General features: G+C 41.7%; 1 protein-coding gene across 1 annotated transcript in view; it reads left to right on the top strand.

Annotated features, from left to right (window-relative positions):
- The window catches only part of CDS1 (CDP-diacylglycerol synthase 1), a 75,107-nt gene that overhangs the window by 16,036 nt on the left and 38,029 nt on the right, over positions 1–21,042 (top strand). The window contains exon 2 of the mRNA XM_007525028.3: positions 16,911–17,038. Coding sequence (XP_007525090.1) covers positions 16,911–17,038 — 128 coding nt within the window. The remainder of the gene's footprint in view (positions 1–16,910; positions 17,039–21,042) is intronic.

Here is a 21,042-nt window from a genome sequence, read left to right on the forward strand (position 1 = left end):
TTTACCATTGGCAAAGCTTTCCTCCTGTAGGTGGGGACGAGGGGCTCAAATCTGGGTCCTTCTGCATTGTAACATGCACTTAACCAGGTGTACCACCACCTGGCCCCTCTTATATTTTTCTATGCATAGACAACCCAGTAGGCACTAGCTAGCCAGGCCCGAGTCTTGGAGAGAACATCATACAAGTAGCAAACTGTCCAGAGATTGAGCAGGGAGCAGGGAGTTGAGTTCTACAGACCATGACATGGCAATGGCATGGCAAGGGCATTGAAGAAAGGAAAGTGTGTGTGTGGGGGGAGTGCTGAGTGCCTAAAATGGTCAGATCTGATGCTAAGGAGCCTCAGGGCCTCCATTTGATTTTCTATGAGCTCTGTAACAGGAGAGCACTGGTGAGCCACTCACCTCTAAGAAGGGACAGATAGGCAGGACAGGTCCCCCCCACCCCCATTTATTTCACTTCAGATTTAGGAACAATTACGAGGCTTTGCCAATCACAATTTTAAAATGTAGGGTAGGAGCAGAGTGGATCACTAGTATGATAGGTTTCTTTATAGAGCACACGTTTAAATCCCTTGACTGTTGACCATCATCACAGAGGTCTTTGTTTTATATTTTGAATTGTTGTTATTATTATTATTTTCATGAGAGCGCTGCTCAGCTCTGGCTTCTGGTGCCAGAGAATGAACCTAGAAGTTCCTAGCCTCAAGCAGGGGAGACTGTTATAAACTACTGTGCTATCTCTCTGGCCCATCACAGAGGGTCTTGAGCTGCCCTGCTCCCCAGCACCCAACTTCATTCACAGCATTGCCGACTCATCAGGAAGCCAGTTACCTTAGACTGGAACCATTCCATCCTCTGTTCCTGCTCTCTCCTGGGAGAAATACAGACTCTACATTGCTATGGCAATAAGCACAAAGTGCTGAAATAGGGAATTACAACCAAATGTTCAAGTTAAGACTGCTTCACTTTAATGTATATAAAAGGCCTCTTTCAGTTACAGAAGTCTATCACTGGAGAATTTTCATTTTGCTTGATTGCAATTTCAGTGGTGACCTGTGGTGCAGGGAATAGGGAACCTCAAGTGCCCCTAGCTATCTGAATCATTTTTTCGCCCTGCCACCAGGGTTATCAATGGGGTTTGGTGTATGCACAACAAATCCACAGCCTCCCCCCTCCCAACACACACACACACACCAGGGTTATCGCTGGGGCTTAGTGCCTGCACTATAAATCCACTGCTCCTGGTGGCCATTTTTTCCATTGTTTTGGATAGAACAGAGGGAAATTGAGAGGGGCAGGGGTGATAGAGAGGGAGAGAAAAAGAGAGACACCTGCAGCCCTGCTTCACCACCTGTGAGATGAACTCCCTGCAGGTGAGGATCTGGGAGTTTGAACCAGGATCCTTGTGCTTCTTGCTGTGTGTGCTTAACCCCATGCACCACTGCCCCCAACTCCCACCTTTTAAACTTTTATTTTATAGCTCAGAGAGAAATTGAAAGGGAAGTGGAAGCTAGAGAGGGAGGAGACACCAGCAGCACTGCTTCACCCAGCCATGAGGCTTCCCCTCTGCTGGTAGGGACCAGAGGCTTGAATGTGGGTCCTTGCACACGATAATGTGTATACTCAACTGGGTGCACCACCAACCAACCCTTTCTGAATCTGTTTTTTTAAATATATGTTTTATTATTTATTTATTTAATATTGGATAGAGACAGAGAGAAATTGAGAGGGGAGAGGGAGAAAGAGAAGGAGAAAGACCCCTGCAGACCTGCTTCACTACTCATGAAGCTTTCCCCCTGCAGGTGGGGACCAGGGGCTTGAACCTGAGTCCTTGCACACTGTAATGTGTGCACTTAATCAGCTTGGCCCCCAAAGATCTATTTATTTTTATGAGAGAGAGAGAAAGAGAAGGAACTGTTCAGCTCTGATATTTGGCCATGCCAGGATCCATCCTGGACCCTCAGGCATGCATGTTTTGAACTCTAGTGCACTGAGATACTTCTCTGGTGTGGGCTCGCTTGTTACAGGGGAGCAGACATACAAGAGTGGAAAGTGTAAGAGATTGATTATATCAGCCTTTTCAGAATTCTAAATCGCGGCCTGTCTTCATTGAGGTAGAAACCTCTTTCCCTGACCACAAATTGCTGTGCAGTCTTTTTTTAAAAAAATATTTATTTATTCCCTTTTGTTGCTCTTGTTTTGTTTTATTGTTGTAGTTATTGATGTCATCGTTGTTAGATAGAACAGAGAGAAATTTAGAGAGGAAGGGAAGAAAGAGGGGGAGAGAAAGATAGACACCTGCAGACCTGCTTCGCTGCTTGTGAAGCGACTCCCCTGCAGGTGGAGAGCCGGGGGCTTGAACCAGGATCCTTACACTAGTCTTTGTGCTTTGCGCCACCTGTGCTTAACCTGCTGTGCTACCTACCGTCCAACTCTCTGTGCACTCTTTAAAAATTTTTTTTCTGTTATCTTTATTTATTTGATAGAGACAGCCAGAAATTGAGAGGAAAGGGGATATAGAGGAGAGAGAGACACCTGCAGCACTGCTTCACCACTCATGAAGCTTTTCTCCTGCAGGTGGGGACCGGGGGCTTGAACCCAGGTCCTTGCATACTGTAACATGTACTCATTGACTTTACTCACACTCCACACTTTGATGAGTTTTCACATATTTGTATCCATGCATGCATGACCTTGGTCAAAATAGCAGTTCATCAAAAACATTGAAGCCGGTTCCTATCCTTTAATAGTTCCCACCTCACCCCGCATATTCTAGAATTTTCTGTAGTGGAACACCATACACGCAAACACAAGTGTGCATGCACACATAATTATTCTGTGTACATTTTGTCTGGCTTCATTTTATCCAGCACAAATATTTTGACAGTCACCCATGTTTTGGCATGCATTGCTAGTTCATCTCTGTTGCCAGCTGTCAGTAGTACTTCAGGGTATGCTTGAAGCACTGTTTGTTCTTTTCTCTACTGGGCATTTGAATTGCTTGCAGCATAGACCCATTGCAGATAATGCAGCCACAGGCATTTGTGTACAGTATTTGTGGGATGATATACTTTCATTTCACTTGGGGTAGATAGTCAGAACTGGAATAACGGGGTCATGTGGTGTCTATTTACTTGTCTATTTAAGAAGCCACCAGGCTGTTTGGTACTCACACAGCATGCTAGCCAGCAGTGTGTGTGTTTCATTTCTCTGTGTGTTCTTTGATACTTGCCTTGATCAGTTTAGAAAGTTTATGCCAAAAGAGGCATGGTAGTATTTTATGATGATTCTGATTTGAAATTCCCTGATAACTAGCAGTATTGTCATAGTTTATATGTTTTATGCCATCTGCATGCCGCATTTGGTGATTGTGTGTTTGAATGTTTTTCCCTGTGTATTTTGACTGACTTGATTGTTTTCTTACTGGATTTTAAAAGGTTTTTTTTTATGCATTCTGGATACAAGGCCTTTGTTTGATATGTAATTTGCAAATATCCCTTTCCAGACTGCCTTGTCTTAATTCTCTTAACATTGCCATTTGAACAACAGAAAAAATTTATTTAGATAGAATTCTATTTTTTCTTTCCTTTTATGGATCATACTCAGTTGCATTTTTTTTTCCTGTTTTGCTGGGGCTTTGCCACTCTGAGCTTTTTCAGAGAGAGAGACAGACAGACAGAGACACAAGGAAAGATACCATGGCTTCTGCCATTGTGAGGGATGGGTTGCACTATTTTTAAAAAATATTCATTTATTCCCTTTTATTGCCCTTGTTGTTTTATTGTTGTTGTTATTGATGTCGTCGTTGGATAGGACAGAGAGAAATGAAGAGAGGAGGGGAAGACAGAGGGGGAGAGAAAGACAGATACCTGCAGACCTGCTTCACCACTTGTGAAGTAACCCTCCTGCAGGTGGGGAGCCAGGGACTTGAACCAGGATCCTTACTCTGGTCCTTGTGCTTTGTGCTATGTGTGCTTAAGCTGCTGCACTACCACCCAACTACTGGGGTGCACTCTTGAACCCAGCTAGCCCACATGGCAAAAAAGGCACCTTTCCAGGTGAGGTGTCTTGCCTACCCCATTGGCATTTTTAATAAGCTTTTGCCTAACCCAAAGCTCAGATATTTTTTGGAAAAATTTATAGTTTCATATAAATTTCTATAGTTGTTTTTGTATTAATTTTTGTAAATGGCACGAAGTATATGTCAAAACTCTGTTGCATATGAATAGTTGTTCCAGATTGAATTTTTCACTTTGTTGAAAATCTGTTCACTCTGTGTATTTCTGGATTCGGTACTCAGTTCTATCGATCTTTTTTTATTTTTTATGACAATGCAACACGTTTTTGTTTGTTTGGTTTTTGCCCCGAGAGTTAACTCTGGTACCAGCATGGTGAAGCCTTGCTGTGGTTATTGATGTCATTGTTGTTGGATAGGACAGAGAGAAATGGAGAGAGGAGGGGAAGACGGGGGGTGGGGTGGGGAGAGAAAGACACCTGCAGACCTGCTTCACCGCCGACTCCCCTGCAGGTGGGGAGCAGGGGCTCGAACCGGGATCCTTGCGCTTTGCCCCACGTGTGCTTAACCCACTGCGCCACTGCCTGACTCCTGAACTTTTTTTTTTCTTGTTAACAGAGGATGAGAGACAGAAAGAAAGGGAGAGAAGGAAGCAGATGAGAGACACTGGTAGGGCTGTTCTACTGTGAAGCTTTTCCCCTATAGGTAGGAGGGGGTTGTGCGGGGGGACCTTGAACCCAGGTCCTAGTGAATGGATGGTAACATATGTTCTACCAGGTGTGCTACCACCTGGATCTCATACTGTCTTGATTACAGCTTTACATAATAAGCCTGTAAACCATTTAGTGCAGGTCCTTTCACTTTGTTCTTTTTCCAGACTGTTTTGGCTTTTGTAGGTCTTTGGCAATATTACATGACTTTTAGAATCAGCCTATACATCTATACCTACTGCTTCCCACCACCCCTCTAGCTCCACCCCCTAAAAAAAAGAACAAAAGAGCCTACTGAGATGTTTGTTGATATTGCATTGGTTGTAGATTGATTTAGGAGAGAACTGTTCTCTAAGATCCCTACTTGCATGGAGTTGTATAAGTGTGCACACTTCTCTTAATCTAACTTTTTCACTTACAGAATGGAGGTGATTACTTCCTTGCCTCCTATGATAATGTGAGGAGGGAGCTGGTATTTGCAAAGTACATTTGCTCTTACATTTTATGGACACCTTCACTATAGGAACTATAATACAGGTAGTAAAGAAACACTTAGTTCTTCAGTTTTCAGCCACCCAGATTTATTTTCATTGTAATTTACATTTATTTAGTTTAGAGATGTATTCAGTGAGAGAGTAAGAATGTGAGAGGACCAGAGTATAAGTCTGGCATATGCAGTGCTGGGCACTGAACATGGTGCCCCACATTGGCAGGTGCCACTGTCCTTTCCCACTGAGCCACCTCCACAGCTGTATTTTTATGTTGGGACAAGACTAGTCCTTCATAGTCGGCAGCCCTCACTTTACGTAAGTGCAAACAGATCACAGGCCAAATTAACTTGGCTGATAGTACTCAGCTGGCAAGAATGGATGAAAACTTGTTACTAGTCTTCATTATTAGTGTGACTTGACAAACATGATTCATTCAGTGTGTGTGGAGAGCATTGCCTAATGAATGTCAGCCACTGTACAAGGTGCTCTGTCAGCCTCTTGGGGTTCAAGTATAAAGCCAGGAGACAGTGTTTCCTCTCCTCACTAAGTTTATTGACTTCTGGAAATAGAAGCAAACATATAAGTTTAATACAGACTAGTAAGTAGAAGTAGGGGAATTGTAGCAACACATCTGAAGAGCGGCTCACCTGGGACTGGGGCCAGGGAAGCCATTTCCAAAGGCAGAGTGTGACCTTGGAGTCTAGGTGAGTGCATGAATGGGCAGTGGCTGGGCTTGATTGCTGAGTGAACAATGCTCACTTGTTCTCAGCCCATAAAACTAACATGTGGATTCAGGAACGTAGAAACTGGGAGATCATCACTGGGAGGACAGTGGTCCATACTGAAATCCATAAAACACAGTGTAAAGTGGTTCTAGGCAGGGGAGTATTAAGATCTCGTTGGCAGGAATCAGGTGGTCTTGCACCCAGTTGAACACACATTACTGTGTGCAAGGACCCCATTCAAGACCCATTCCCTACCTGCAGGGGGACGCTTCACGGCTAGTGAAGCAGGTCTGCAGCCATCTCTCTACTTCTCTCTCATTCTTCCCCCTCCCCTCTTTCTCCACCCTCCCCTCTCAGTTTCTTTCTGTCGTATCAAATAAAATACAAAGAAAAGGAAAAAATGGCCATCTGAAGCGGTGGATTCACAGTGCCAGCACTGAGCCCCCATGATAACCCTGGTGGGAATAAAAAAAAAAAAAAAAGAATCCCATTGGTAGCTTAGAAAAATGCTTTTGTCTGTCTCATGAGGAATGGTTTGGAGGGCACTGGTCTCAGGGCCGGGGGATGGGTTCCATGAGATGCCCAGCAAAGGGGGCACCACTGGGTGGAGGGCAGCGGGCAGGGGTGGGGGGCAGTAAGACAAATGGCAGGCGGGCTCAGTGCTGATGAGATGCATGGGCTCTGGTGGAAAGGCATGCGAGTGGGAAGTTGACAGCTGGGTTTCCCACTGACCGATTGTGTATGGTGCACTGTTTTGGTGGTGGTGTTTCTACCTAAGTAGGAAGTTAAGAACAGGGAAGTGGGGTCCAGGTGGTGGCACACCTGGTTAAGGGCTCACATTACAGTGCATGAGGACCCAGGTTAAAGCCCCTGGTCCCCACCTGAGGGGGAAAACTTCAGGAGCGGTGAAGCAGGGCTGCAGGTGTCCCTCTCTATCTTCTCCCCTCTCAATTTCTCTCTGTCTCTAATAATAAATAAATGGAAATAAAAATTATTAAAATACAAATGGGGGGGTGAGTATTAGTGCAGCGGGTTAAGTACACATGGTGTGAAATGCAAGGACAGGTGTAAGGATCCCGGTTCTAGCCCCCGGCTCCCCATCTGCAGGGGGAAAGCTTTTCCAGTGGTGAAGCAGTGATGCAGGTGTCTCTCTGTCTTTCTCTCTCCCTCTCTGTCTCTCCATCCCTCTCAATTTCTGGCTGTCTTCATCCAATAAATAAATACAATTTTTTAAAAAATTAAAAAAAAAGACAGGAAAGTGGATTTGATGTAGAGCAGGGGTGGGGAATGTCCAGCCTGGGAAATGATTTGTTCTGGCCCTGCCAAACCAATTGCAAACAGTACTCAAAACTCAGTAAATCTAGGAGCTTTTTATTTTTCATAACATTAATTACTGATTTTTTTCCATGTCATTTTACTAGGAAAGTAATGGTCTACCAGGTTGAGTTGATGATTCTGTATAGCCTTTGTCTTATGTTATAAATATGCACGTGACCCTTGGCAGAAAAAAAAAATCCCTGCTGTAGGAGGAGGGGTGAGTTTGCTTCTGTTGAGTTCAGGTGATTCAGGGCTCTGCAGCCTCAGGGAGCTGGGAGTCCTCAGTGGATTTAGAGGCTGGAGCACATGGTAGGTGACCTCAGATGGGAAGAAGTGGAGGATCATTACCCTCACACTAGGACTTCAGAGAAAGCAAACTTGTATTTACTTACTTATTTTTAAATACCAATAGCACACCGCTGAGCTCTGGTTATTGCTATTACCAATGAACCTCTTGTATATATACAAGTCCTGTGTACAACCTGGTGCCTCACTCACTAGCCCTCGATTAGAGCTGGGTTTTGATTTTACCTTGAAATGCCTTCATCTAGCAAGCATAATGCCTCCTGGTTCTAAGCAGCCATTGGAGTTCATCTTTCTTCTGTCCCTTAATTTCCAGTGACACCTCTGTTACCCTGGTCCTGTCTGGCATTGTGGTAACTGAGTGCTGTTCACAGAATAGAAACAGGGACTTCTGGCATGAATTTCAGTAGTTAAGTAGCATTGCTCTAAGTTTCCACTATGTAGGACTTTTTTCTTATTCTTTAGTTATTGAAATAGAACTGTAGAAGCCTTGTTAAAATCTAAATTATTTGTCCCCACCTCTCCTTCTGTAAACCACTTTCCCAAAGGACATATGTGGGTAGCACTTTCTAAGTAAAGGGTGGCCAGAGGGCTGTGTAGGGCAAGGGGGAAAGGAGCTTCTGAGCCAAGCATTCATTACACAGCTCTGACCACCAGTATCTAAGGACCCCAGAACATACATACATTTTACGACTATTAATATAATATAGTCCCTACAAAAAAACCTACCAGTATTCACAAGTGTATACCTATCAGTCATTACCTTAAATACAAGTGGACTAACTTCTGTGTTCAAAGACAGACAGCATTTGAGTGGATTAAGAAGCCAGACTCAGCTATCTGCTATCCACACTTCATGCAGGTGAACAGGTAGGAAAACATTTGAGGTAAATGAAAATCAAAAGAAAGTTGAGATAGCTGGACTTATATCAGAGAAAATAGACGTTGGAAGAAAGATTGCAATAAAAGACAAGGGAGGGTAGACTGTGATAAAGGGGTCAATCCAACAAAAAGACATAATAACATTTGTAAATATTTATGCACTTTTCATAGGTGCCCCTAAATATATGAAGCAGATATAAAATACCCAAAGGAACAGATAGTGGTACAGTAATAGAGGGGACTTTAGTACTCCACTTGAATGGATATGTGAATGGATACATTTTGCAGGTGGAAAGTCAACAAGGGAATAGCAACTTTATAGACACACTGAATCAGAGACACATCTTAAATGATTTTATTAGGGAAATGATGATTTACAAGGCAGTTGATATAACATGGATATGGTTTCTCATCTTTCAGTGCTAGGTGTCTGCATACCATTTCCACCACCAATTTAGGTCCTTCTCCTGTGTAGCATACTGGGTTCCCAGAACTTAACTCAACTGCTGCCCACCCCCCTTACACACACACACTCTCCCTCCAACCCCCCCCCTTCCTGGGCCTTGCTGGAACAGAGCATGCTTAGTCTGATTTTCACTCTGTGTTTTGCTGAGATCACCTGTTATTCATTCTTCTTCTGGCTGATATAATTTAACATGATTCCTTCAAGTTCCAGCCAAGATAAGGCAGAGGAGCTAATTTCATCATTTTTTTTTAAATCACTGAGTATACACTAGGGGCACTTTACAGATACATCCACAAACTATATCCCAGAGCTGCAGGACATACTTTCTTAAGTATGCATGGCAGTGGCTCGGCTGGTTGAGCTCACATGATGCCATGTGTAAGGACCTGTATTCAAGCCCTGGGCCCCCACTTGCACAGGAGAAGCTTTATGATCAATGAAGCAGGGCTGCAGGTGTCTCCCTATCTCTCCCTCTGTATCCTCTTTGCCTCCCAATTTATCTCTGTCCTATCACAAATAAATAAATAAATATTTTTAGAATATACATAGAACATTCCGTAGGGTAAATCATATATTAAACCATAAACACATCTAAATAACTCTAAGCAAATGGAAAATGTTTATATTGCATGCCAGAATTAATGGGATTCAGCAAAAGCAGCTTCTAGAGGTAATCTCTTCTCTTCTCCTCCTTCTCTCTCTCTCTCTCTTTTTTTATGAAAGCTGAGTTTTGATATTCTTTAAGTATTTAAAAAATATATTTTACTCAGGGGCCAGGCAGTTAGTGCAGTGGGTTAAGTGCACGTGGCATAAAGCGCAAGGACCGGCATGAGGATCCTGGTTCAAGCCCCTGGCTCCCCACAGGCAAGGGAGTTGCTTCACAGGCAGTGAAGCAGGTCTGCAGGTGTCTGTCTTTATCTCCTCCTCTCTGTCTTTCCCTCCTCTCTCCATTTCTCTCTGTCCTATTCAACATCAACTACAACAATAATAGTAACAACAACACTGATAAACAACAAGGGCAACAAAAGGGAAAAAATTGCCTCCAGGAGCAGTGGATTCGTAGTGCAGGCACCGAGCCCCAGCAATAACCCTGGAGGCAAATATATATATATATATATATATATATATATATATATATTTATTTATTCATTTATTTTAATGAGAGAGATACAGATAGAAAGACCAGAGCACTGTTCAGCTGTGGTTTGTAGTGGTGGTGGTGGGGATTGAACGTGGGACCTCAGAGCCTCGGGCATGGAAGTCTTTTGCAGAATTATTATTTTGTCTCCTCAGCCCTAAAGATATAATTTTATAGTGGTTTAGGCCTACCTCAAGAAACAAAAGCAAGAACAAGGCTGGAGAGAGAGCTTTCTGGGTAGGGTACTTGCCTTGACATGACCCAGGTACAAGCCCTCTGGCAGTGGGAGATGTCACAGCAACAGAGGAAGCTCCCCCTCTCTGTCTCTTCCTCTTGGAATGAAAGGGTGGACTGCGAGCAGTGAAATTGTTCACACTTGAGGATCTGCCTGAAGGAAGGCAAGAAAGGAAGAGGAACAATATCAAATGAACTAACTTTACATCCAAAAAAAAAAACAGGAAAAAAGGACAAATGGAACCCAGAGTTAGTAGAAGGGGGTACATAACAAAGATCAAAGTTCACATGTGAAATAAATGAAATAGAAACTGAAAGAGTAATAGGAAAGGTCAGTGGAGATAAAGGTTGTTTCGGTAAAGAGATAAATACCTTTGGCAGTCCATTAGCTGGACTTGCTGAGGAAAAAAAAAAAAGCTCATAAATAAAATCAGATATTAGAGAGAAGCTATTTCAGCTGACACTACAGAAATTCAAAGAGTCATAAGAGACTGCTCTATTTATACACAAATCAGGTAACCTAGAACAAATGGATAAATTCCCAGGAGCATACAAACTTTCAAAAGTGAGTTATGAACAAATAATATAATCAGAAAACTAGTGTAAAATTGAGTCAAATGATAAAAAAAAATCTGGGGAGTCGGGCTGTAGAGCAGAGGGTTAAGCGCAGGTGGCGCAAAGCGCAAGGACCAGCATAAGGATCCCGGTTCGAGCCCCAGCTCCCCACCTGCAGGGGAGTTGCTTCACAGGCGGTGAAGCAGATCTGCAGGTGTTTATCTTTCTCTCCTCCTCTCTGTCTTCCCCTCCTCTCTCCATTTCTCTCTGTCCTATCGAACAACAACAACAACAATAATAACTACAACAATAAAACAACAAGGGCAACAAAGGGAATAAATAAATAAAATAAATATTAAAAAAAAATCTGGCACCAGACATCTTCATTGCTGAATTTTTTAAAATATTTATTTATTCCCTTTTGTTGCCCTAGTTGTTTTATTGTTGTTGTAGTTATTATTTATTATTGTTATTATTTATTATTATTTATTATTGTTGTTGTTATTAATGTCATCGTTGTTGAATAGGGCAGAGAGAAATGGAAAGAGGAGGGGAAGACAGAGGGGGAGAGAAAGATAGACACCTGCAGACTTGCTTCACTGCCTGTGAAGCGACTCCCCTGCAGGTGGGGAGCCGGGGGCTCAAACTGGGATCTTTAATGCCGGTCCATGTGCTTTGCACCACATGCGTTTAACTCGCTGCATTACCGCCCGACTCCCTTCATTGTTGAATTCTACCAAATATTCAAAGAGGAATTATTCTCTCTCTCTTTCCTTTCTCTCTCTCTCTGTCACACATACATACATCTTTCTAATACCCTTGATGATCACAGATGCAAAAATGCTTAACAACATCATTAAACCAAATTCAGCAGAACATGAAAAGAATGATACACTACTTGTTTATTTGATTTTAAAATGCAATGTTTTAATACAGGAAGAATTGGTGGCAAGTGCCTTGCTAAAGTTAAACATAGTGATGTTACATTAGTATGGGATATTGAATTTTTTCCCTTTTGCAAATTTAGTTTACAGTGCAAAGTTCATCCCACCCCCACCTTCTCCAGTCTTTTAGTTTGTCACAGTATACCTTGTCTTATCCATGGTTCACTTTGTTCCTTCCCTCCCTTTCTCCACATATTAAGTCCTGCTTATAAAAGAGATCACTCAGTATTTGTTCTTCTCCTTTTCGACTATCTTGCTTAACATACCTGCAAGTTTCATCCAAGATGATACGAAGGACATGACTTCATTATTGGTAGCTGAGCAGTATTTCATTGGGTATACCTCAATTTTTTAGCCACTCATCTGATATTAGGCATCTGGATTGCTTCCAGATTCTGGCGACTACAAAGTGTACTGCTATGAACATAAGCATACATAGATCTCTTTTAATAGATGTTTTTTGTTTCCTTTGGGTAAATCCCCAGGAGATGAATTGCTGGGTCATAGGGTAGGTACATTTCTAGTGTGCTGAGAAGTCTCCAGACTGCTTCCCACAATGCTTGGACCATTTTGCACCCCCACCAGCAGTGAAGAGTGTCCCTTCCCTCCCCCACACACATCCTCTCCAACATTTGTCATTTCTGTCCTTTCTGATGTATGACATTCTCACAGATGTAAAGTGGTATCTCATTGTTGTCTTCATTTGCACTTCTCTGATGATCAGTAACTTTGAGTACTTTCTCATATAGCTGTTGGCCCTCTGGATCTCTTTCTTGGTGTTAAGTTTGCTGAGCTCTTTATGTTTTTGGTTATTAGTCCTTTGTCTGAGGTGTTTGTATAAAGATCTTCTCCCATGCTCTAGGGTATCTTTCTGTTTGGGTGTGGTACCCTTTGCTGTACACAAGCTCTTCAATTTGATGTAGTCCCATTGATTTATTCTTGTTTTTTGTGTTCTATGCTATTGGTATTGCATCATTGAAGGCTTTTTTGAAGCATAGGTTGTAAAGCATCCTGCCAATGTTTTCTTCAATGTTTCTGACCTAATATCCATGGCCTCGATTCACTTAGAGTTGACTTTTGTGCATGGTGACATGGGGTGGTTCAGTTTCATCCACCTGCATGTTTCAATCCAGTGTTTCCCAATAACATTTGTTGAAGAGACTTTCTTTTTGCCACTTAATGGTTTGGGTCGTTTTGTCAAAAATTAGTTGGCCATGTATTTGGGGGCCATGTATTTGGGGGCTATTTCTGAATTTTCAGTCTTATTCCACTATGTTCTATGGATACACTGCTTTCAGTGGGATTTATTTCAAGAACACAATCAAGAACAATCAGTGTGGTACTTGAACTTAACAAAATGAAGAATGAAGTCATACATTCCTCTTCAAAGAAATGGGGGAAAGTATAAAATTCTACCTCCATGTCTCTCCAAAGAAGTGAATATGGAGAGACTATGTCATGACAGTTAATAAAGGTAACATGTAACAAACCCATGGCTGACATATTCTACAGTATAAAGATTTTCTTTCCTTTAAGATCTGGAGTTATTCAATATGTTATTAAGATACCTTAATAAGTGGGGGGGGAAGCATCCACATTGGAAAGGAACTAACACTATCAATTACTTAATCAACAGCATGGTTTTATATGAGATGACACCCCCAAACTATTAGAATAAACACATTTGTTAAAGTTACAGGAAACAAAACAAAAAAAAAAGTTACAGGAAACAAAGTCAATATACAAAAATATATTTTATAACTAGCAACAAATTGTCAGAAGAGAAATTGACATGACAACTCCATTTAACAGTTACATCAAAAAGAATGAAATAGCTATAGATTTAACCAAGAAATTTAAAAAACCACATATGCTGAAAACTGACACAGATGAAAGAGATTGCAGACCCAAAGAAGTAGAAAGTTTCTCTACAGTCATAGATTAGAAGCATTACATATTTCATGTTTTCTATACCACCTTGATTCCTGTCCGCACTACAGCAGAGTCATTGCGATCCCTATCAAAATCCCAACAGCATTTTTCACAGAAACAGAACAAATATTTGAGTAAAAGCATGAGTGAGTCAGAATAGCAAAAGCAATTTTGAGAAAGAACAAAACAGGAAGTGCCGTGCTCTGTAATTCCAGCATATTCCAAAACTATAGCAATCAAACCGATAGTTTTTTCCCCCTATAAAAACATACATAGATCAAAGGAACACAATATAGTACTCGGCAATAAACTCATTTGTTGCACAGTCAGTTAATTTACACAATGGAGGCAAAAATGTCCCGTGGGGAAAATACAGTCTTATTGATAAGCAGTGCTGAAAAAAAGAGCCACTGTCTTACACCATGCACAAGTGGTATCTAACTCCAGAGAAAGACTAGCTTGAAAGACCTTAGAACTCCTAGAAGAAAACACAGCTGGCCGGCTCCTTGATGTTAGTCTTGACAAAGAATTTTCAGACTTGACTCCAAAAGCAGAGACAACAACAGCCAAAAATAAGTGGGATTGGGAGTCAGACGGTAGCGAATCAGGTTAAGCACAAGTGGCGCAAAGCACAAGGACTAGTGTAAGGACACTGGTTTGAGTCTCCGGCCCTCCACCTGCAGGTGTCTATCTTTCTCTCCCCTTCTCTGTCTTCCCCCTCCTTTCTCTGTTTCTCTCTGTCCTATCCAACAACAGCGACATCAATAACAACAACAATAATAACTACTACAATAAAACAACAAGGGCAACAAAAGGGAATAAATAAATAAATATTTAAAAAAATAAATGGGATTGTATCAAACTAAGAAGTTTTGCACAGTGAGGGACATGAAGAATGTGAAAAAGGAAGCTACTGGGTGATAGAAAATGATTTGCAAATGATGTATCAGATAAGAGGGTAATACCTAAACTACATTATAAACTTATACAACTTACGCACAAAAAAAGGTCCAGTTTTAAAAACAACAGAGGTCCGAACAGACATTTCTTTCTAAAGACATAGATGAGCAACTGGCATTTGAAAAAATGCTCAGCACCATTAATTATCAATCAGCTGCCAGTCCAAACCACTGAGAGATATCACCATGTCCTCAGTAAATGGCTGTTTTCAAAAAGACAAATAACCAATTCTGGTGAGGATGTGTGGAGAAAAGACTACCTTTGTGCATTAAGGGTGGGAGTGGTGTAAGCGCTATTGAAACCGATATGGAGGCTCCTCAAAAGATTAAAAATGTGAAGTGAGATCAGCCAGAAAGAGAAGGATGAATATGAGATGATCTCACTCACAGACAGAAGTTGAGAAATAAGATCAAAAAGGGAAACAAAAAGCAGAACGTGGACTGGGTTTGGTGTATCGCACCACAGAAAATAACTCTAGGGTGAGAGTAGGGCTGGGAGGGGAGGGGATTTTCAGGTTCTGATACAAGATGGTGGAAGAGGACCTAAGCTGGGGGTGAGAGTGCTTTACAGAAAACTGAGAAATTTTACCTATGTACCAAAAACTTTATTTACTATAAACCATTAAAAAATGGAGCTGTTAAGTGGAGTAGTAGTGAAACCTCTGGACATTCACCCTCAGTAAGTAAAAACACTTGATCTGAAAGACCTTGAACTCCCCACACCCATGGCAGCATTGCTTGTAACAGTCAAGATAGGGAAGCAGCCTAAGTATGGAGGCAAAAAGACCTGAGCTTTAGTACAATGGACACTACTCACCCCCAAAGAGAATGGGGCACTGCCATTTGTAAGAAGGGGGATGAACCATGAGGGGAGTGTACTAATTGAAGTGAGTCACCCATAAAAATACCATATTACCCCACTGTCTGTGATATCCAAAATAAATAGATTGACAGTTTTAATCAATGAAATCTGTGGGGGGGGGCCTGGGGCAATGGGTGAAATAGATACAGAGGGTCTGAAGCAGAAACTCAGTTATAAAATAAGACCTGGGGGGGATCGGGCGTTGGCACAGCGGGTTAAGCGCACATGGCACAAAGTGCAAGAACCGGCTTAAGGGTCCCGGTTCAAGCCCCCGGCTCCCCATCTGCAAGGGAGATCCCTTCACAGGCGATGTAGCAGGTCTTCAGGTGTCTATCTTTCTCTCCCCCTCTCTGTCTTCCCTCCTCTCTCCATTTCTCTCTGTCCTCCCTCCTCTCTCCATTTCTCTCTGTCCTATCCAACAATGATGACACAAATAACAACAGCAATAATAATAACTACAACAACAACAAAAAATAAGATCTGGGTATGGTATGTGCTTACCACACAGCATGGTGACTATAATTTGTAATACTCTGGCATATTTGAATATTGTTAAGAGGGTCTTACTGCTGGGGAGACAACATGATGGTTCTGCAAAAGTCTTTCACGCCTGAGACTCTTAGGCTAAAAATTAAATCCCCAGCACCACCATACGCCAGAGCTGAGCAGTGCTGTCTTGTGCCTGTCCCTCTCTCCCCCACAGCCCCCTCTTTTTCTCTCTCTTTAAAAAAAAGTATATATCTATATATATAATATATATATACAAATATACATACAAATACATATGTATGTATATATATTTTAAAGATCTTAAAATACCTTATCACATGCACAAATTAAATATATATATATTTAGATTTCATTTATTGATTATGAAGAGAGGGAAGAGAACTAGAGTATCTCTCAAGCACATGCAGACACATGGCAGTGTCTGGGTTTGAACTTGGGTCTCCATGCTTGAGGTTCTATGCTTTATCTACTGTGCCACTTCCTAGACCACATAACGGATGCTTAAAAAAAAGGGGGCCATGCATACTTAATTAGTACCATGGAGTTAGCACAGTGTTCTCCTACTTTAATTAAGCAATTAATACTTAATTCTTGTGACAAGATTCTGATTTAGATAAAACTGTGGGAGTTTCTCTTTGTGCCTTTTGTCTAAATTAATCCTTCATATTGCTAAATTTTAGCAAAGATACTGAAACTTGCAACAAGGAAGTTGAGTGTTGAGTGCTGGGGTATGCAAGATGTGTTAGTAGTAGTTTCTTTGTTTCAAGTTATCGAAATAAAATGTGACATACTGAGCAATATGTAAATGTATTGGCAGCATTTTTTTTTTCTGTTGAGCAAGGTAATAATCTGTTTTCTTTAATTTAGGAAACAGATATTGATGACCGATATGGAGATCTGGATTCCAGAACAGATTCTGATATCCCAGAAATTCTACCGTCCTCTGATAGAACACCTGAGATCCTCAAGAATGCTCTCTCTGGCTTATCTTCAAGGTATGATTGGATGAAGATGATTATAATGAGTGCACACACCAAGCTTGATAGATATGCTCAGTAAATACCAGCTACTGTTACTTTATACCAGGAAGACAACTTGATTATCAAGGAAAATCTTATCATGAGACACCAGATTATAACTTTAATATAACAATGTAAAAAGCAAGCTCAGATTTGACATAGACCTGATGTGATTTAATTTTTTTTCTTTTCTTGCCCTTTTTTTTTTTTAGTTTTCTTTTCAATACTGGTATACATATGACAGAAATTGAGAGAGGAGGGTGTGATAAAAAAGGGAAAGAGAGAGGGGTCCAAGAGGTGGCACAGTGGATAAGGCTTTGGACTTTCAAGCGTGAGGTCCTGAATTCAATCCCTGGCAGCACAAGTACCCGAGTGATGTCTGGTTCTTTCTCTCTCTCCTATCATTTCTCATGAATAAATAAATAAAATCTAGGGAGTCAGGCCTTAGCGCAGCGGGTTAAGTGCTCGTGGTGAAAAGTGCAAGGACCGGCATGAGGATCTTGGTTCGAGCCACTGGCTCCCCACCTGCAAGGGAGTCGCTTCACAAGCAGTGAAGCAAATCTGCAGGTGTCTGTCTTTCTCTCGCCCTCTCTGTCTTCCCCTCCTCTCTCAGTTTCTCTCTGTCCTATCCAACAGTGATGACATCAGTAACAACAATAATCACTACAATAACAATAAAGAACAACAAGGGCAACAAAAGGGAAAATAAATAAATATAAAAAATTAAAAATAAATAAAAAGAAAGAAAAGAAAAGAAAAGGGAGAGAGAAAGGCACCTGCAGCACTGCTTCACTGCTCATGAAGTTTCTCCCCTACATGTGGGAACTAAGAGCTTGAACCCAATTCCTTGTGCAAAGTTATGTTTGCACTCAACCAGGTGTGCCACCACCCAGCCCCCCAACCTGATGTGATTTAGAACATAGGTATATCTGTGAGCAAAGTCATGACAATGACCAGGAACAAGAACTGGTAATAACCACAGAACAGAATATGCTAAGAGGACAAAAATGTGCACTGTTCAAATTTATAGAAACATTTTCTATTGCACTTATTATTCTGTATGCTTATTTTCTAGAAATTAAAAATAAAACACCCTCACATTTCCTGGGTAGGCCTAAACTGGTGATTTTCAAGCAGCAGGTGATATGATAGCCTATGGGTAGTAAAATCAGTTCAGTAAGTCTCATTCCACATTCTTTCTGCTCAACAGCATTAAGACAATACCAAACAGAAATTAGAGGTGTATATATCACAGTAACAGCAAAAAACTGTTTTGCAGTTGGGGGTCGGTTGGTAGCACAGTGGGTTAAGCACACACACGTGGCACAAAGCGCAAGGACCTGGTTTGAGCCCCCAGCTCCCCACCTGCAAGGGAGTCACAGGTGGTGAAGCAGGTCGACAGGTGTCTTTCTTTCTCCCCCTCTGTCTTCCCCTCCTCTCTCCATTTCTCTCTGTCCTATCCAACAATGACGACATCAACAACAACAATAATAACCACAACAAGGCTACAACAACTAAAGGGGGAAAATGGCCTCCAGGAGCAGTGGATTCATGGTGCAGGCACCAAGCCCCAGCAATAACCCTGGAGGCAAAAAAAAAAAAAAATTTGTAGCAGTTAAAATGTTTACATGCTCTTGGGATATGGAACATTTCCCCTGTGTCACAGCCTAGAAAGTTGGAGGAGGGCCAGACATAGAAAAGTCTCAGCTAAGTGAGGCACATGTGTAAGCCCCCCCACCTCCAGCCCTGTTACCACATGGGAGCACCACAGCACTGGAGAAAGCTCCACAGGTGGTGGAGTAGTGCTGTGCTGTCACTCTCTGAAATAAAAATGAAAAATTCAGCTTAAGCATGGTGGACTCTGGCATACGCAGGGGTGCTGGTGCCACAAATAGAAAAGAGGACGGGAAGGGGGGAGGAGAGGGGAGGAGAGATAAGATAGACAGTTGGGGGTCCCAGGAAGTCATGTAAAAGCAACATGGATGAAAAGGATGATTCTTTCTGTGCTCAAAAAATCAGAAAAATACTCTCCTATACCCATATCAAGGTTTCTTACATCAATCTAGATAAAAGTTCATACTTTTTCCCCTTTAATTTTTTTTTAAAAGTCTATTATTTGATAGGACAGAGAGAAATTGTGAATGAAAGTGGAGAGAGAGAGAGAAAGGTAGAGAGACACTTGGAGCTCTGTTTCACCATTTGTGAAGTTTCCTCCCTACAGATGGGAACTAAATTTTTATTTTAAAATTTTTTTTTTTAATTTGTGATTGTGAGTTACAAGACTGTAGGATATATAGAGTATAGTAAATTTTTTTTTTTGGCTCCAGGGTTATTGCTAAGGCTCAGTGCCAGTACTATGAATCCACTGCTCCTGGTGGATTCTTTTTTTTTTTTTTTCATTTTTTATTGGATAGGAGAAATTGAGCGGTTGAGGGGGGGGAGAAAGAAAAAGAGACACTTGCAGACCTACTTCACTGCTTGTGAAGCAACCCCCCCTGCAGGTGGGGAACCGGGGGCTCAAACCAGGGTCCTTGTGAGGATCCTTGCGCTTCACACTATGTGCACTTAACCTGATGCACTGCCAACCTGGCCCCTGGTATAGTAAATATTTGTAATGGAATAGAAAGCATCATAAAATTGGTTGGAGTTTGTTGATTAAGATGATAAAATCCTGCACAAAACCTTAACGGCAGAGGGTTGTGAGACATGAGACAAAAATCTTAAAATCAGTTAAAAGGGAAAAAATGTTACCTATTTCTGTCTAGTATTTGACAGACATGAGCAGAAAACATGGAATTCCCAGGAGCCGTTGATGACTGACTTAAGAAATCTGACAATGTGGAGTAGAATCCTGGGTCTACATTTTAACAGTCCAATTTTCCCCCACTAACACAATCTAGGTTTTTTTTTTTTTCTTTTTCCTTTCTTTTTTAGTCAGGAGTCCAGAGATAGCTCATCCACTAGAACACATCCCTTTTTGGATGGGAGGCTGTGGAAACACCATAGACAGCAGCAGGAGGAGCTCCAGGAGCAATGGAGCAGTTCTGTGGTCTGTCTGCATTTTGTCTCCTCTCCTCCCCGTTTCTCCATGCCCCCCCCCCCAAAAAAAAAAGAATTGAAAAAAATTGCCTCTGGGTTCATTTCCCAGTGACTTATTTAAAAAAAATAGATAAATATCCCTGGGCAGAGGACCTCACCAATGTGTCCTGGAGCCTCACCTCCCCAGATCCCTACCCCACTAGGGGAAGAGAAACAGGTTGGGGGGGTATGGATCGACCTGCCAACACCCATGGGCAGCAGAGAATCAATTACAGAAGCCAGCCCTCCCACTTTCTGCACCCCATAACCAATCTGGGTCCATACTCCCAGGATAAAGAGTAGGGAATCTTCCAATGGAGGGGATGGGATATGGAACTCTGGTGGTGGGAATTGTATAGAATTGTACCCCTTTTACCCCATAATCTTTTCAATTATTATTAAATCACTAATAAAAATTATTTTAAAAAATATCACTTGCACAGAGAAAGCTTCTTGAGTAGTGAAGCAGGGCTGCAGGTGTCTCTCTCACTCTCTATTCCCCCTCCCCTCTCAAATTCTGTCTCTATCCAATAATAAATAAACAAAAATTATTTTAAAAAAAGGTCATTATCCTTTCCTTTTATAGTACACTCTAATTTCATCTCAGGTGGTTCACTTTCTAACAAAGTCCCAAAACCTAGATATACACCAGTTTCTGTGAGACAGAGCATATGTTCACACGTATCCATAAACTACTGCAAAATATATACCTGAAAGCAGAAGTACACTAGAGTTTGCACTGAGTACCTCCCTAACACTTCCTCTCCACTATTCCAAGCTTTGGGTCCATGATTGCTCAACAATTTGTTTGGCTTCGTATGTTAACTCTCTTTTCAATCACCAGGTTCCAGATGCCATCAGGATGCTGGCCAGGCTTCCCTGGATTGAAGACCCCACCAATG

The sequence above is a fragment of the Erinaceus europaeus genome, chromosome 3 (genome assembly GCF_950295315.1).
Source record: "Erinaceus europaeus chromosome 3, mEriEur2.1, whole genome shotgun sequence".
In the NCBI taxonomy this organism is placed as follows: Eukaryota; Metazoa; Chordata; class Mammalia; order Eulipotyphla; family Erinaceidae; genus Erinaceus; species Erinaceus europaeus.